General features: G+C 36.9%; 1 protein-coding gene and 1 non-coding gene across 6 annotated transcripts in view; both read left to right on the forward strand.

Moving 5' to 3' along the window:
* NOX4 (NADPH oxidase 4) overlaps positions 1–17,989 on the forward strand; it is a 158,123-nt gene that overhangs the window by 59,478 nt on the left and 80,656 nt on the right. For all 5 annotated transcript variants that reach the window (XM_073808326.1, XM_073808325.1, XM_033862150.2 and 2 more), the window contains 2 exons: positions 1,891–2,055; positions 2,178–2,240. In XM_073808326.1, coding sequence (XP_073664427.1) covers positions 1,891–2,055; positions 2,178–2,240 — 228 coding nt within the window. The remainder of the gene's footprint in view (positions 1–1,890; positions 2,056–2,177; positions 2,241–17,989) is intronic.
* Positions 1,424–1,530, forward strand: LOC117313478 (U6 spliceosomal RNA). The gene has a single exon (XR_004527984.1). It is a non-coding gene; the product is annotated as a U6 spliceosomal RNA (small nuclear RNA).

The raw sequence follows: 17,989 nt of genomic DNA on the forward strand, positions 1-17,989 counted from the left end.
TACAATATTATATATAATATTATAAATACTAAGCTGTAAAATCAATTTATTGAATGCTTAATATCATCTGCTAGGAACTATGCTAAAATATATTATATGCATAATTTCTTCAGTATTCACAACTCTTTGAAGTAATTAGTATCATCCTCAATTTTCTGATGAGGAAATTGTGGCTTAAACACATAAAATACCTTGACCAAACTCTACAGGCTAACACGTGGGAGAAGTAGAGTGTAAAACCAGGTTGTTGATTTGCTCTTAGAAAACTTCTTTCCCAAAGACCCAGCCAGTAGTTTGATAAAGGTCCTAATCTTCCCTTGTGGCCATGGGAGCTGTCCACATGGGTATTATGCCCTGTATTCTTTGTCTGTAGCAAGTGAAAATCAGGGAATAGTGATGTTGAATGTCTGTTTTAAGAAGAAGAAAGGGGGATCAAAAGGTCGAGTTTGTAGATGACTTTGGAGTGAGTGAGTGTTAGTCTTGTGTTTATTATTAATAATAACCCTCTAGATTTCTATTAGACTTTACAACCTTCATTGCTTTTCTGGGCTTCACACAATACTATATGTTAGGGAGGGCAGGTATTGGGACTCCCACTTTACTTGTGTGCGACCTGATGCTCGAATGGTGACTGCCCCAAAGTTGCAGAGCTTGTCCTGTGATGCTTACTCTTCACACAGTTTCTAACCAAATGTGAGGAAGAGGCATGATTTGCGTGGAAAAATATAGTTCTGGAATAACTCTGTAAATAAGGTTTAAAGAAGTGACCATGAAAATAAGTTTGGGTTGGAGGCCTCCAGGTTTTGAGGGAGGTAAAGTATGCAGCTGTAAGAGAAAGGTTGGCTACACAGGTTACGCAGTTATCCTGGGATCAGGGCTATCCCTCCAGCACACATGCAAAATTGTCATGGTTTCCAAATTCTAAATATTATCTGCTATTCATATTACGTAAAAGTAAGTTGTGAACAACACATGTGGTATACCCATATTTAAAAATATGTGCATATCCGTATTTTACGTTGGGTATACATTTTGTATACGTACATTATGCATATACATTGTGTGCATTATCAATATCTATGGTTCTCATTTTTTTAACAAACATTGAACTGGTACATTTTTGTTAAAATCATCTTCAGATTTATTTGAGCTTTTACTTCCCTTTCTTCTCTTGTTAGATAAAGATATTGTATATATATACATTATATATTTCTGGTGTGCACAGAAGGATATATGAAACAACGTATGCTTACCTGTTAATGGTAGTTATACCCTTAGCAAGGGCTAGAGGGTAGGGTCTTGATATTACTTCCCCTTTTATTTCATACTTTACTCTTGTTTAAGTTGCAGTGAGCATCTGTTGTTTTTTACGCATTTTTCTTTACACTTTGTTATTTAAAATACAGATTAAAATATTATTACTGTTCTCACTTCAGCAGCACATATACTAAAAGTGGAACGATACAGAGAAGATTAACATGGCCCCTGCACAAGGATGACAGGCAAACTCATGAAGCGTTCCATATCTTTGGCCATGTAACTTGCTTTGGCCAATGGGATGCTAGTGGATGTGATGTGAGCAGAGGATATGATGTGTGTGCTTGTCTGATTGGGCTTGTCCTCTTGTACTTCTACCAGCACCATGGCAAGAGCATACCTGGGGTAGCCACTGCTCCTCAAGCTTTGGTCCTATGATGTGACACATGGAACAAACACCCCAGTTGTCCTACAGATATGTTACCAAGAAATAAATGTTTATTATTGAATGCTAAAAAATATATATTATTACTGTATTATTACTGTAATGTGTCAAATAAGCAGTTGGGCAGGATATAAAGATTCTTATAATACGAGAGTTTCTTAAAGTGTATTTCAAAAATTCTCCGTTAGACCTGGCTTTGGATTTCTGGACCTTTGTGCCTGTATTGTGCTGAAAGGCTTTACAGGTGTATCCGGAGCAATAAACCAGTCACCATCATCTCAGTCATAAGTCATCCCTCAGATGTCATGGAAATCCGAATGGTCAAAGAAAATTTTAAAGCAAGACCTGGCCAGGTGAGTCAGTGTCCGGAAACTTTTAAAATACCCTTTATCTTTACATATTTTTTGAAAATTAACATCATTAGACTATTTGGATTTCTTTTCTGGTCATTTAAAAATTGTTTGTTGCTTTTTAGTATATTGTTCTACATTGTCCCAGTGTGTCTGCATTGGAAAACCATCCATTTACTCTCACAATGGTAAGAAACTTGTTTTTTGATTTTTTAATTTTTAGAATGAAATGTGTCTTTTTCTTTTTGTGTGTGTACACTCCACTCCATATCATTCAGACCTGTCACAATATCCTTAATGTTTAAGTAAGCCATCTTTTTACAAAGAAATATAATTATTCAGAAACTTTTAAACTATTTATTATTTTCTACAACTTTAAACTTCAGGAAATAGTATATTTAATTCATTAAACCTTGTTGATTCAAAATGCAGAAAATTTCCTGAATATTTGGACTCTTCCTTTTATGAATTATGTACCAAAATATAATATGTGCATGATTTTCTTTAGAGAGATTAAAATTATAGAAAAGGAAATTACTCTGGGTTGAGGTGGAAGCATAAGAAAATGTTCAGAAAAGAAAAAGCCCAGTATAATTGGCACCCAGGTTGTGTATGGAGAAAGGAAAGGAAAATAAGGTCAGAAAAATAAAATGGAATAATAATGAGGGGAAATCTAGCTAAATAACGGCATTATCAAATATTGTTAGCCCATTGTTTAATGTTATTTTTTTCCATTATACAAATGGCCTGAACCCATTATAAAAAAGTAGACAATTCACAAGCATGTAAGATCACATTATAACTTTTCCTCATTTCCCCACTCCCCAGTCCTTTTCTTGAGTTTGACCTATATTCTTCCAGGTATTTTTCTGTATACTTTGGCATATATAGGTGTCTGGCATTTGTTTGCTGGATCCTTTGTTTTATCATTTTCTCTTTTTACACAACAATATGTCATGGACAACTTTCCATGTTACCGTATTTGTATGTGCCTCGTTCTTTTTGATCACTGTATAATATTTCACAGTAGGAACATACTGTAATTTATTTAATATTCCCCATTGATGATAGAGGTTAAGATTTTATTCAGTTTCTAACAAAGGTAACTGAGACAGGGACCACATGTTTAAACTATATGCTAAGATATGCAAATAAAATTGAACAAATTATGGGGGAGAGGCCAGAAAAATAACTGGTGTCAAAGTGCTAAGGTTTAGGGATGAGGCTGTGCTGGGATTGGAACCGCTGTTAAATTTGATGTATTAGTCAAGTTGAAAACTTGGAAACCTTGGCCAAGTTACTTCATCTTTTTGTACATTCATTTCTCAGTGTAATATTGTGATAAAAGCAACAGCTATTCACACATTTATGAGTTTAAATGAACTACTACAAATAAAGTATGTAGAACACAGTCTGGAACGTGAAATGTCAGGTACATGTCAATACATGTTAGCAAGTATTATGATTTTTATTTTCAGTGTGAACTTGTCCCTTGAGAACATGTACTTGTGAAGATGGCTAGGCCAGAAAATTTTGTATTTAAAGGATAAAACAAGCAGAAAAGAAGTGTCAAACGGTTAGAGAAAAAACAGAAGTTATTTATCCAATAGCAATTCTTTAAAAGGAAAGAGAATTTTTTGCTTCATTTGCTCCAAATTTTGCATTCCATTTGTATGTAGCAAATTTATTTATCTATTTATTTATTTTTAATTTGTCTTCCAGTTTTATTGAGATATGACTGACATATACCACTGTATAAGTTTAAGGTATGCAGCATAATGAGTTAGCTTACATATGTCATGAAGTGATTAGCACAATAAGTTTAGTGAACATTTGTCATCTCATATAGATTCAAAATTAAAGAAGTAGAAAATAAATATATTTTCCTTGTGATGAGAACTCTTAGGATTTACTCTGTTAACAGTTTTCATATGTATCACACCGCAGTGTTAATTATATTTATCATGTTGTATATTATATCCCTAGTACATATTTATCTTATAACTGAAAGTATGTACCTTTTGATGGCCTTCATCCACTTCCCCCTCCCCATGCCCCACCCACCTTCCCCTGGTAACCATAAATCTCATCTTTTTTTCTTTTTGAGTTTGTTTGTGTCTTTATTTACTTTTGAAGTATAATTGACCTACAGCACTATGTTAGTTCTTGTTACCCAACATAGTGATTCGATATTTCAGTATGTTTCTAAACGATCACCATGATAAGTCCAGTTACCGTCTGTCATCATACTAAGATATGACATAGTTATTGACTGTATTTCCTAGATTATTAATTATTGAGGAAATGTAGTTTGGTATCTAGTGAAATAATTAACAACATTCCATTTTATCAAGAAAGATGGCAACATTGGCTTACCTTGGAGACAGGTATAGTATAGTAGTTTATAGTCATTATGGTAGTTTACAGTAGTTATAGTATATATATATATATATATATATATATATATATATAGTATATATAGTATACATATAGTAGTATATATATAGTAGTTATAGTAGTTTCTCCAATAGTGATGATAGACACCCTTTCATCTGGTGCTGTGTGGGCTGCAGGTGACAGTGAAAGGGGAAATGTGTCACCATGAGTAACAGTGGAAACTTAGTTGCCCTCATGAGATATAAAACCAACAGGAGTCCTGAGGCCATCAGGAGCCAAGCCATGTCACACCCTTCCCTCCTGTAGCACATGCACACCCTACAGGGTGGCTGAATAAGATTGTCCACATCCTATTAGGACAGCAGGAAGCTTGGGGAGTGAATCTGATCAACAACTATTCAGGTGTGATGTTTCAGCTCAGTCATGAAGCCATTTTCATATGATTGCATCCACTACAGTCAGAAGCACTGTGCTTTAGTTCTGATAGTTGTAAGACATGTTTCTATTTCTCCGCATCCCTACATCCTGTAGGCATAAAGTTGGTAACATAAAAAGAAGGGGGAGAATGAAAAAGGGAGAAATACACAAGTAAGTTTGTCTTGATAGAGTAGCTCAGGAAGTTTGGCCCAATCTTGGGGTCATATGAAAATTACTTCAGAAATTAACCTTTCTTTGTGTTTGAAACTTTTTTCCAGGTTTATTGAGGTATAATTGAAAAATGAAAATTGTATATATTTAAGGTGTACAACATGAGACTATATTTTGAAAATCGTTTCTTCATCATAGCATTAAGTAGAGAATATGGAATAAGAAAAGGAGGCAGTTGCTGAATGTCAACTACAGAGAAGAGAGGGATTTTTTATAAAAATGTTTTTCAACATACACAAAAGTAGAGAGAATAGTATAATGAACTCCCACATTCCCATCACCCAGCTTCAACGACAAAAAAAAGAAGATTGTTTACTTTTGAGTATATATTCTGTCACTGAAAACTTTTATGTTCTCTCAAAACAGAAAATCCAGGAACTTTTCACCTGTGTTACACACTGAGTAGATGCTTCTAGATCTAGTCTCTTTCAGCTGGCCTAGAACTTTTTTACAGGGCAAAAGAGAAATAACATAAAGTGTTGTGTAGAATCTGAAGGGCTTTAAGCAAATGCTTTATGTGGCCTGGTCTGCTTCCTGAAAGCTGATTGGGGAAGAGCTGTGATAACCCTGTAGCTGGCTTGAGGCACGGATGGGAGGAAAAGAAAAGAGGAGAAGGGAATGTAGGGAACAGAAGAGCAGCAACTGGAAATAGGAGAGAGATCTAAGAAAGGGAGAACAAATTACATGTGAGGTCAAAGGTAGAAATATTCACACAAATGACAGGAACTTTAGAATTCAGTCCCAACTCTGTCACTTATTAGTTCTGTCTCTGAGTGGATCTCTGCTCTCATCAACTCCCAAATAGCAGTGTTTGGCTATGAATCAAAAGAAAAGATAGGGATAGCAGTCTAAAGATAAAACAAGCTAAAATGATATAAGAATTTTCTCAGGTACTTTACATTTTGTTGTGTGAATGAAGGACTATTTACATTCCCCCACCCCCACCCTGCGGAATCCTAAGGTGTAAGAATAGGAATAACAATACATTCTTCTTTTTTTTTTTTTTTTGTTTTTGCGGTACGCGGCCCTCTCACTGTTGTGGCCTCTCCCTTTGCGGACAGGCTCCCGACGCGCAGGCTCTGCGGTCATGGCTCACGGGCCCAGCCGCTCCGGGGCACGTGGGATCTTCCCGGACCGGGGCACGAACCCGTGTCCCCTGCATCGGCAGGCGAATCTCAACCACTGCGCCACCAGGGAAGCCCACAATACATTATTCTCGGAGAAGGATATTGGTTTAGTGACTACTTTGAGAAATAGGATGTACTTGGCTGGGTGGGGAGACGGAAGAGCTTCTCCTCACCTCAGTGAAGCGCTGTTAGGTATACAGTCCTCCTGAGTCTCCTTATGATCAGCTTCCTGCAGCAAAGGACCATCACCCCGACTCTAAAGGAGGTCTGGTAAGTCCTCAGCACAAGGGCTCTGTGTCCAGTACAGGCTTGTTTCAGAAGATTCAGGGTTGGAGTGTGTTGGATGGAGGCAAAGAGGTTGCATGCCTGGGATTCTGTATCCATCATAGTTTTTCTTCTTTCTTACTTTCTTCAATTAAGAAAAGATTTTTCCTTTTTCCTTCTGCTTCTTCCAGGCCAGTCTTCAGTTCTCTTTAAGGAACATGGTTCTCTGAAAATTCTCTAAGAAAAACAAGAAAGAAAAGACCTAAAATAGTTTGGAAAATAGTGGTTAGTGTGTATTGCTTTAAAAAATTCATAGTTTCTCTTACCATATTACTGGTTTTAAGATGTTCTTTAATAAATAATCCCATTGAATTTTATTCACCCATTTATTTAACCCTTTTCTACTTTCTCACTTTTAGATCTTTGTCTAGACTAATTTCTTTGCCCTAGAAACCAACCACTGCTTCTTCCACTTATTCACTCTCCAAATACCATACATTCTCTTGACCTTTTCCTTTTATAAGACCCTGTATATTCTCTTCAGCAATTAGTGCCATTAAATTACCTGTTTAATACCTGTCTTCCTCCTAGACCATAAGCTCCAGGAACCCTTTCAAAGTTACGTTCATAGCACAGCATCTGGTACACGGAGTAACACAATATATATCTGTTGAAAGAGTGAAAAACGCTTAATATATAGTTAGTGTTTGGGACTTACCTTGAGAAATACTTCATAGATGGATTGTCTTTTCTTCCCATCTCTCACTTGGAAGGTGAAGCCAGAGAAAAGGAAAAGCTAGAGGATTTAAGGAGAAAGAGGAAATGCTTATGGCTGATGTGTCTCTCAGTCAAAGAGCAGGCTTCCAGTCAGGTTCTGAGTCTAATCTTTTTTTTTTTTTTTTACATCTTTATTGGAGTATAATTGCTTTACAATGGTGTGTTAGTTTCTGCTTTATAACAAAGTGAATCAGTTATACATATACATATGTTCCCATATCTCTTCCCTCTTTCGTCTCTCTCCCTCCCACCCTCCCTATCCCACCCCTCCAGGCGGTCACAAAGCACCGAGCTGATCTCCCTGCGCTATGCGGCTGCTTCCGACTAGCTATCTACCTTACGTTTGGTACTGTATATATGTCCATGCAACTCTCTCGCTTTGTCACAGCTTACCCTTCCCCCTCCCCATAGCCTCAAGTCCATTCTCTAGTAGGTCTGTGTCTCTATTCCTGTCTTACCCCTAGGTTCTTCATGACTTTTTTTTTTCTTAAATTCCATATATATGTGTTAGCATACGGTATTTGTTTTCTCTTTCTGACTTACTTCACTCTGTATGACAGACTCTAGGTCTATCCACCTCATTACAAATAGCTCAATTTCGTTTCTTTTTATGGCTGAGTAATATTCCATTGTATATATGTGCCACATCTTCTTTATCCATTCATCCGATGATGGACACTTAGGTTGTTTCCATCTCCGGGCTATTGTAAATAGAGCTGCAATGAACATTTTGGTACATGACTCTTTTTGAATTATGGTTTTCTCAGGGCATATGCCCAGTAGTGGGATTGCTGGGTCCTATGGTAGTTCTATTTGTAGTTTTTTAAGGAACCTCCATACTGTTCTCCACTGAGTCTAATCTTTAAGGTCATGATGACTATTTCTCTTTTGCTGATAAGAGGACTGGGAAATGTACTTACGGTGGAGGTAGTTTGGGAAGAACCACCAAAGACAAAGGGAAACAATTTACTGAGAACATCTGGTTAGAGACAGCAGGTCAAGTTTTCACCTCCACTGCCCCATTCTCAGGGCTAACAGTGGAAAATTACTTGCTCCTAATTTCTGTTGCTTATGTGACAAATGTTTATCAATATATCTTAGGTTTGCCTAGCAACCTGCAGGTCAAAATGGATCTTGACTTTGCAAGTTTTGGTTTTGTATTCACATTTATCCTTATTTTAAACATCCGTTTTTGTATGTTTTGATTATGTCATATTAAACCTCAAAGTGTTAATTGTTTTAGAAAGACTTATATCTCATAGATATTTTAAATTGCAACAATAGTTGGCTTCCAAAAGAAATTTTAAGACAAAGGAAGATTCTTCTCACCAGACCATCTGTGTACCATGTACTTTGTGTAGGCTTAGGAAATGGTTTATAGCCCTCCCACATTTGGGGGGATTGCTAGCTGTCTCACTCATACCATGCCCCAAGGGAGTCCCTGTTTTTGTAAGAGGGAAAAGAGGTGAACTGTACTGCTGCCTGGAAATGAATTTGAGTAAAGCAAAAACATTTCTAAGCTAAATTTTACATTATGCTATTATGTTAATTTACTGTCTTTTCCTGCCATTTCCTTCTGTTTGGCACTTACATGTAAAATACATGCTTTTCAAGCATTTTCACTGGATAGTTTTAAGGGTTCCTTTGAAATAAAACAAAGCAAAACAAAGTGACTTAGGGCTTCCCTGGTGGCGCAGTGGTTGAGAGTCCACCTGCCAATGCAGGGGACACGGGTTTGTGCCCCGGTCTGGGAAGATCCCACATGCCGCGGAGCGGCTGGGTCCATGAGCCATGGCCGCTGAGCCTGCGCGTCCGGAGCCTGTGCTCCGCAACGGGAGAGGCCTGCATACCGCAAAAAACAAAAACAAAAAACAAAACAAAACAAAACAAAGAGACTTCCAATATGCCAATTCCCACTAAAATTGTATACACATCCCATCTTTGTCAAGGATAATAGTACCTACTAATTAAATGCCTAAACAAACTTTGAAAATATTATATTATTTAGTTCTATATTTCTATGTGATGTGTACTGTTAACTCTCTATGATACAGAAAATAATGTGACTCAGAAATATTAGATAGCACACAACTAATTAGTGGCACAGGTGAGATAGAAACACAGACTGCCTGGCTGAAAGGTGTATTGTTAGCTATTCGGCCCTGTCTCTCTCATGCCTCACCACCTAGCCATGTTCAGGGCATTCATATTTCTAAAACTCCTATTGCTCTTAGACATACTTGTTGGAGTCAACAAAAAATAATTACCATTTAAAAGAGAAATTTATGAAACTATAAAAATGTATTTTCAAGAGAAAAATGAAGTTGAAAGTTTTATATTGCCCACACTACTAAGCTCTTCAAATATTGTGGGGAGTTGAAAGTCAAATTCCCCTGTTAGAAAAGTCTAATATTTACTTTAATATATCGTGTCAGTATAAGGAAAAATCAGATCTATAACATATCCATTGATCCCAGATTCAGTAGCTTGAATTTCACCTCATTTTTTAAACAGAGGTGAAGCTTTTACAACTGAAAATAACAAAAAAAGTTGGTGCAAAGATAAGGTACAGAAGCACTATAATATTTTTCATAATTTCAGTCAAAGTAAGGCTAAGTTTTGACTACTGATTTAATTAGGAACTCAAAGGTTGGACTTTTCATTGCTTAAAGTGCTTCAACATTTCTTATACTTGACACTGACTTTGCTACACACGGAAGCCATGCTTATTTGGTGGGTGTTCCCAGAAAGTTGTGATTGTTTTCTGCAGTAACACTTGCATTCTCTCAGGGTGTAACCAGCAGGAACGTTTGCTGACAAAGGTTGTTGGAGATCAGAGGCTACTGTACTGTATTAGACCATAGATTTTGGAATCCTGAACAGCTGGGATTGGAGACCTGAATACCCCACTTATTAGTACTGTGACCTTGAACAAGATAATTAACACACTTACCTTTGGTTTACTTCTTTATAAAACATGGATAATAATAGTAACTTCTCTATGAAGCTTTGAATATGAATTAAAAAGATATAATCAAGCTAAGCAGGGTGCTTGGCACACAGGAGGTTCTCAGTTAGAAGTTGTTTCTGTTGTTGTTGTTTTTCTCACTCCAATCCCACAATTAAAAAAAAATTTTTTTATTGGAGTATAGTTGATTTACAACGTTGTATTAGTCTCAGGTGTACAGCAAAGTGAATCAGTTATACATATATCTACGTTTTTTTAGTTTCTTTTCCCATATAGGCCATTACAGAGTACTGAGTAGAGTTCCCTGTGCTATACAGTAGGTCCCTATTAGTTATCTATTTTATATATAGTAGTGTGTATATGTCAATCCCAATCTCCCAATTTATCCCTCCCCCCGCTTCTCCCCTGGTAACCACAAGTTTGTTTTCTACATCTGTGACTATTTATGTTTTGTAACTAAGTTCATTTGTACCTTTTTCTCAGATTCCACATATAAGCATTGTCATATGATATTTTTATTTCCAATAATGTGTGGACAATCAAAACAGGATTAAACTGATTTTTTTTTTTTTTTTTTTGCTTCCTTCTCCAGCATGCAATAACTGACTAAGCTCTGGCCACAGACTGGTTTAGAAACAGTCATTTGGGGGACTGATGATTTGCCTCTTGTGGTTTACTAGCCCGTGGGATAAAGGATGTTTCAGGTTGGGTTTCCAGGGAAACAGACTGGGAGTAGAGATTTGCGTGCCAGAGGTTTGTTGGTTAGTGTGCTCAGATCAACAGCTGGTAAGGAGTGAGGGACTAAGGAGGCAAGGCAGAAGTTGAACTGTGATATAGTCTCCACAGAGACCTCAGCAGCTCACACAGGAGATCTACAGGTAAAATGGTAGTTCAGAGTTGTCCTGTCTTGAAGTCAGGAGGACAAATCTGTGTACTCCCAAATTACAGTCATTGGGTTTGACGCTTAGACATGGGTGGGGAAGCGTTTGTCTGTGGATGGCAGTTCCTGGGGAGGGTCTCAGAAGTAGCTCTCAGCAGGCAGCACTTTCAGCAACTGGGAGATTGGGGAAATGAGTGTTTTAATACTGAAAATTGGGAAAAGGGAGAAGGGACGAAGACCTGAACAGGGCACCACAGTTTCCACTACACACAACACTTAGATAGATGTATTTAAATTTATATATTTATATACATTTATATACCTATAAATATATAAAAGGTGTATTAAAATATAGCTTTTGGGGCTTCCCTGGTGGCACAGTGGTTGAGAGTCCGCCTGCCGATGCAGGGGACACGGGTTCGTGCCCCGGTCTGGGAGGATCCCACATGCCGCGGAGCGGCTGGGCCCGTGAGCCGTGGCCGCTGAGCCTGCGCGTCCGGAGCCTCTGCTCTGCGACGGGAGAGGCCACAACAGTGAGAGGCCCGCGTACCGCCAAAAAAAAAATATATATATAGCTTTTGTGAGATAATTCTATTTTTAAAACTTAAACTTGAGACACATATAAATTCTAATAGTTTATCTAAAGTTATTGAACTTTAAAAATTTGTAGTCCAAACAGCAGATTTACTTGTTTCTTTGCTGTGAGGGAAGGAGGTATCTAAAACATAAATTGTTTAAAGGATCAAAAAACCCAAAGTAACACAATTGATGACAAAGTTGGAACCAAAATTCAAGTTTTCTGATTCTTTTCCTTCTTTAAACCTTTATTGACTTAAAACCTGGGTAGATTTTTCTTTTCTTTTCTTTTCTTTTTTTGACTATGTAGTTGATCTCTTAAAGTGTTTTCTAGCTGTGCTCTGTAATTACCAAACTTTGGATTTTCTGCCAAAACAAATGTATTAAGGTATGCTCTCATCTAATTTGATATGTAAATCACAGATGATTTTAAAAAGCCAAACTTAAGAAAGCATGAAACCTACTGTTTACTACAGAATGTAACATCTCTTTGTATTTAACTGAGGTAGATATTATTTATGTTTATTAATACTTTTCATGGATTCTCAAGTAAAGAATGCAGAATCTGCTCTTGTATAGCAGTAATTGATTGAAGTTTGCATAAATATCTCTGTATCCTTTCATTATTATTTTTATTCAGAAACACACGTGCTTTCCTGACATCTGTATTTTAAGTTGTATGATTCATTATTTTTAAACTTGGATAACCTGATTTCACATATTTTTCCATGAGTCACAGGAAAGTCTAGTTGTTAGTTTGTTATTGTCTGTACTTTTACATAGCATGCCTGCACTTGCCATCGTTTTTCTGATTTTTGTTTTTCATGTCTCAACCAGTCACTTTGGGAATAGTCCTTCCAGTTTTCAATGAAAACCAGACAAGAATGGCCATGGATTTCTCAAGACTGGCAAACTATTTTTGTTATTATTTGTTTAATTCCATGGGTTTAAATATAACCAGGAAGTCTGCATCAGTTGTTTTGATCTTGGGTCTTGATCTCATCTATTTAACTCTTAAAAATTACTTTTCTCTAGGGTTTCACAAATCTTTTGCTTGGACAATTTAGAAACTCAGCTGGGATGGATGATACATTAGCAAGGCAACAATGTGTCTTAACCATAGAGCAGGCACAGTGGTGGAAATTGCTCCAGAAAGTCACTAATGTTCAGGAAACTTAACAGGGCATCTGAATTCTCTGAAAATTAGACATTTTCTAACTGCTCTAGTTTGACTTTTTTCCAGGGGAAAAGAAAATATTCCTTCGGTGCCTAATGTGATCCTGCATGATAAATATGAACTTAAATAGGTCAATGTATTCAGAGCAAACCTGTTGTTTAATATTAAACTTGGTTTATTCAATTGGTATTTTTGGATGCCTCCTTTTACTTAGATACCAAAGAGAAGATGATCAATAAAAGCTCCTTTCTTGACTTAATATCTCCTTTCTGCTACTTCCCCATTTCTCAGTTCTTCCTTTCCTCTTATTCTCTGTTAAATCCACCAACTTTGCCCATACCACTCTACTTAAACATTTCCGAGGTCAACAGTGACCATGTTATTGCCAGGTCCAAGGGTCATTTCACAGTCCTCAGTTGGACTGACCTCTCATCTCCATTTGGCACAGCTGATCTCTTGCTTTATCGATACCCTGCTTTCATTGTGCTTCCAGGACATCCGCTCACCTGGTTTGTCTCCTAGGTTTCTGGGTACTTTTACTTGGTCTTTCTTTCTTCGCTATTCCTTGTCATCCCATGACCTCTAAATATCAGAACACTCCAGTGTCCATTCCTTGAACTACTTTTCCGCCAGCTAAATTCATTTCTCTGGTGATCTTTCCTATTGATGTATCCGTATGCTATCATCTCCCAAATTTATAGTTCCGGCCCAGACCCCATCTCTGAAATTCAGGACCCTGTGTCCAATCGTCTACCAGGAACTTCCACTTGGATGTCTAATAGACATCTTAAATTAACATGTCTAAAATTGAACTAACCTTTGGCCTTCCAACCTATTCCACCCACCATCTTCTCCCACTTCAGTTAATGCCAACTCAGTTGTCCATGTTGCTCAGGCTGAAAACCTGAACATCATTCTTGACTTTTACCAGTTTTTAAAAATATCGGCAAAAATCCATCCACAAATTTTCTTGGCTCTACCTTCAATATATGTCCACCATTTCCACCGTTGCCACACTGGTCCAATCTACTACCATTGGATAGCCTCCTGACTCCTCTGCATCTGTCTGCCCTTACTCAGCTACCATTTTTTTTTTTAATCTTTATTGGAGTATAATTGCTTTACAATGATGTGTTAGTTTCTTCTTTATAACAAAATGAATCAGTTATACATATACATATGTTCCCATATCTCTTCTCTCTTGCGTCTCCCTCCTTCCCACCCTCCCTATCCCACCCCTCTAGGTGGTCCCAAAGCACCGAGCTGATCTCCCTGTTCAGCTACCATTTAATCTTAACAAGCTGCCAAGGTGATTATTTTGAAATGAAAACCAGATTATGTCATTTTTCTGTTAAAAAAAACAGGCAGTTTTCACCTTGAGCTATACTTGATATCTGTTGACTTGTATCTGCGTGAGTGTGTATATGTGGGGAGGGGTGTGAGTGGAGAAGGGAGATCAGAGGTCAGAGTGTCTGGAATAGACTAAGGAAAAGGAAGGATGGTAGGAAATAATGTCAGAGAAGTCATGAGGAGTCAGATTATGTAGGGTTTATATGACACTGCAAGGGCTTTGGTTTTTACTTTGAGTGAGGAAGGAGCCATTGGGTGGCTCTGGGTAGAGGAAGGACATGACCTGGCTTAGTTTTTAACAGGAGCACTCTGGATGCTATGTTAGGGTTAGATGAAGGGCAGAGCAGAGAGACCAGTTAGGAGGCCGTTGTGGTCATCCACCTGGGGTATGATGCTGCTTGGACCAGGATGGTGACAGTGGAGCTGGTGAGAGGTATCAGGTTCTTAATATATTTGAAAGAGTTAGCAGGATTTCTTGATAGACTGGGTATGGAATGGGAAGGAAATACAAGAGTTAGGGTTTTTATTATTTTTTTATTTTTTTCTTTTGTTTTTTGGTCTGAGCAACTGGAGCTGCATTATGTGAGATAGGGAGGGCCCTCCCTATCAAATTCTCATCTACAAAAGCTCTCATTCTGATGAGAATTTGTAGAGCCCAGTTTGGGATATGTAAATGTGATATGGCACTTAGTCTACTTTTATCAAATATTTCCTGAACAAATGAATGACATCTCAGCCCTACTTTCCACTGTACAGACTATTCCTGTATCTTGAGCCCTTTTTGTCCCACCTCTACTTGTCCTACTTGGGTTTGGATTTGTGGGAGCGTAGCTGCCTGGCTTGTGCTTGGGGTGAGGTAATTTGGGGGTCAAGTTATCCCATATACAGACATGAACACATTTCTTCTCTTTTTTAAAATGATAAGTCCAACCTCAGTTTTCTTCTGTTGTCTGTGAGATCTCTGAGACCTAAGTTTTCCCAGTGAGGTGTGAGAAAGATGGGTTTGCTTCTCAAGGTGATCCCTTTTCTGAAGGTTGTGCGATTTCAGCTTTGGAATTTTTTCCAGTCAGTTCCCAAACCACCATGTCACCCACATTTCGTCTTTCAAAATGTGTTGACACCTCTCTATTGTTGTTATCATTCCCTGTGTTACCTTTGATATTGCCACGTGTATTTTTATATTCATAAATTGTTATCTCAGTGTTTTGGTTTTTTTCTTTTGAAGGAGCTGAGATAAATGCACATATTCCATTGCAGTTAGCAAAAATCTCACTTACATACTTTTCCAGGATCTTTCTGTTTAATATTTAGCATTTTTTTCATGAAACTATACAAGTAAACACTTTTTCCTTCAAGTAAACCAGTAAATACTGAAATGTTATATTTGTCAAAACGTTTAGAGTCACGATGTTGCACTAATTGTGATGGATTTTGCACTCCTGGCACATTATCTCCTCTCTTACTTTTAGAACAATCCTCATTTGTCAAGTTACATGAGCTCCTAGTATAGTCTGTGAAACTTTTTAATACTCAATACATGTTTGTTGAATGTTTGAATAAATTGTAGAAGAATTGCCCATTGTTGAAGTCCTTATTCATTCTCAGGTTAATTCTCCAATATTTTATTAACTGATATTTGAATGCATACCCAATAAGGATAAGATGCTATGGAATATATGGTAATGATTTAGAAATAGTTCTTGATCTCAAGACATTTATAGTATATTAATACTGGAAAAATTACACAAAATTAAAGAGGTAAACTGTAATAAAGGGCATAAAAGTCAAGTAATTTGGAATTTCAGAGAAGAGAGGGATTTTTGTAGCATGGGAAATCAAGATTTCTTCATGAAAGTGGTAGCATTTGAGATGGGCCTTAAAGAATTACCGGTGTCCAGTATGAGAAATGGGAATGAAGTCATTCTAAATGAGTATACTAGTAAGTGAGAAAACGAAGAGACAAGAAAATATATTAGTTGATCCATGTTGGCTTAGCTGGATTAGAGTGAATCAAAGAGGAAAAATGGGATATAAAATTGGAAAGAATTTGGGACAAATGTGGTTGGTCAGAGACCGTAGGAAAGAAAGAATGTGCGTGTTTTCCCATAATAGGTTACGAAAGGTTAATCAATAGGAGATTGCTGTGATCAGACGTTTTCTTTGGTAATATTATTTGAAAGGACTTGAAAGTTGATTGAATGCTGTCAAGAAGAGAAATACCTGGTATTACTCTGAGATTTGAACCTCTGTTCTGGTGGGATGTAGGTTCCATGTCCAGACCTAGGGGAATTAGAAGGAGAAGATAATTTAGGAAAGAGGAGAACAGCAATTTTAGATATATTACATTTAGAGCGAATTTCAAGTAGAAATTATCTAGCAGGCATAGAAAATGTGAAACTAGAGCTTTGGAAAAGAGGGTTAAAAATAAAGACCTGACAATAATGATTAAAGAACATCATATTCTGTGATCATTTTCTCTGGTTTAAGAAATTTGTTACATTGAAAATTTAATATTTACCATAGTAACATCCATTTTAGAATTATTTTTATTTATTGTTGCAAAGCTCTTGATTTAAAATAAACACATTGTGGCTTTTAAATTCATTTTCCGTGTTGAATAAATTCTTGTGCAGTGACATCATTTTTACATTTTGTTCTCAAATGTAAGATGATTATGTAATATCTGTTTATATTTTTGTGGGACTGTTATAAAATCATTAGTCATTTGAGCACATGAAAAACCCAATGCCATTTTGAACAAATAATTTGAAAGAAAAGGTTGTTTTTCTCCAGGATATCAAAGTACACATTCCTCCAGGTCTCTTGCAAATTCTGTCATTCTATTTTCTTCTCCTTAAACTAGGTGATGAGTATTCTGCTACTTATATTAAGGTCAATAACAGCCAAACTCCATTCTCTTCATCTAGGAAACTTAAGTGAGACTAAAGTAAGACTCAGGAATGTTTTAATGTTTATATTTTAAATTAAACTTTTAAAGTATGTAAATTTATAAACATTAAAAACCTTAATAATAAATTTTAAAAATAGATGTGTATGAAATGAGTTATTTTCTCTGTCTTCAACTTTACTTCCCAGAAATTAATATTCTTAACAATGTATCATATAGTCTCATCAATGTATTTGTGTATAGAGAAAAAACACTAATATCTGTTTTTTAAATTTTATTATTTTTTTATTTATTTATGGCTGCATTGGGTCTTCATTGCTGCACGTGGGCTTTGTCTAGTTGCGGAGAGTGGAGGCTAGTCTTCATTGTGGTGTGTGGGCTTCTCGTTGCGGTGGCTTCTCTTGTTGCGGAGCACGAGCTCTAGGCGCATGGGCTTCAGTAGTTGTGGCACGTGGGCTCAGTAGTTGTGGCTCTCAGGTTCTAGAGCACAGGCTCAGTAGTTGTGGTGCACAGGCTTAGTTGCTCCGCGGCATGTGGGATCTTCCCGGACCAGGGCATGAACCCGTGTCCCCTGCATTTGCAGGTGGATTCTTAACCACTGTGCCACAAGTGAAGTCCCCTAATATCTGTTTTAATTTTAAGAGTGTGAACTTTACTACATGTCCTATAACATATTTTAACTGAAAATTTGTCATTAGCATATTTATTTTTAATGTTCTAAGAGAAACAATATAGCCAGAGATATGAATACTTTATTATTTCTTCCCTTTGAGAAGTTTTCTAAGCACTTTTAAAAAGATAGTGAAACAACATTAAGGAATCACTACACTGTGCTTTAGACAACATTAATGAATCTGAACATTAT

Source organism: Tursiops truncatus, chromosome 8 (genome assembly GCF_011762595.2).
Source record: "Tursiops truncatus isolate mTurTru1 chromosome 8, mTurTru1.mat.Y, whole genome shotgun sequence".
NCBI classification, from domain to species: Eukaryota; Metazoa; Chordata; class Mammalia; order Artiodactyla; family Delphinidae; genus Tursiops; species Tursiops truncatus.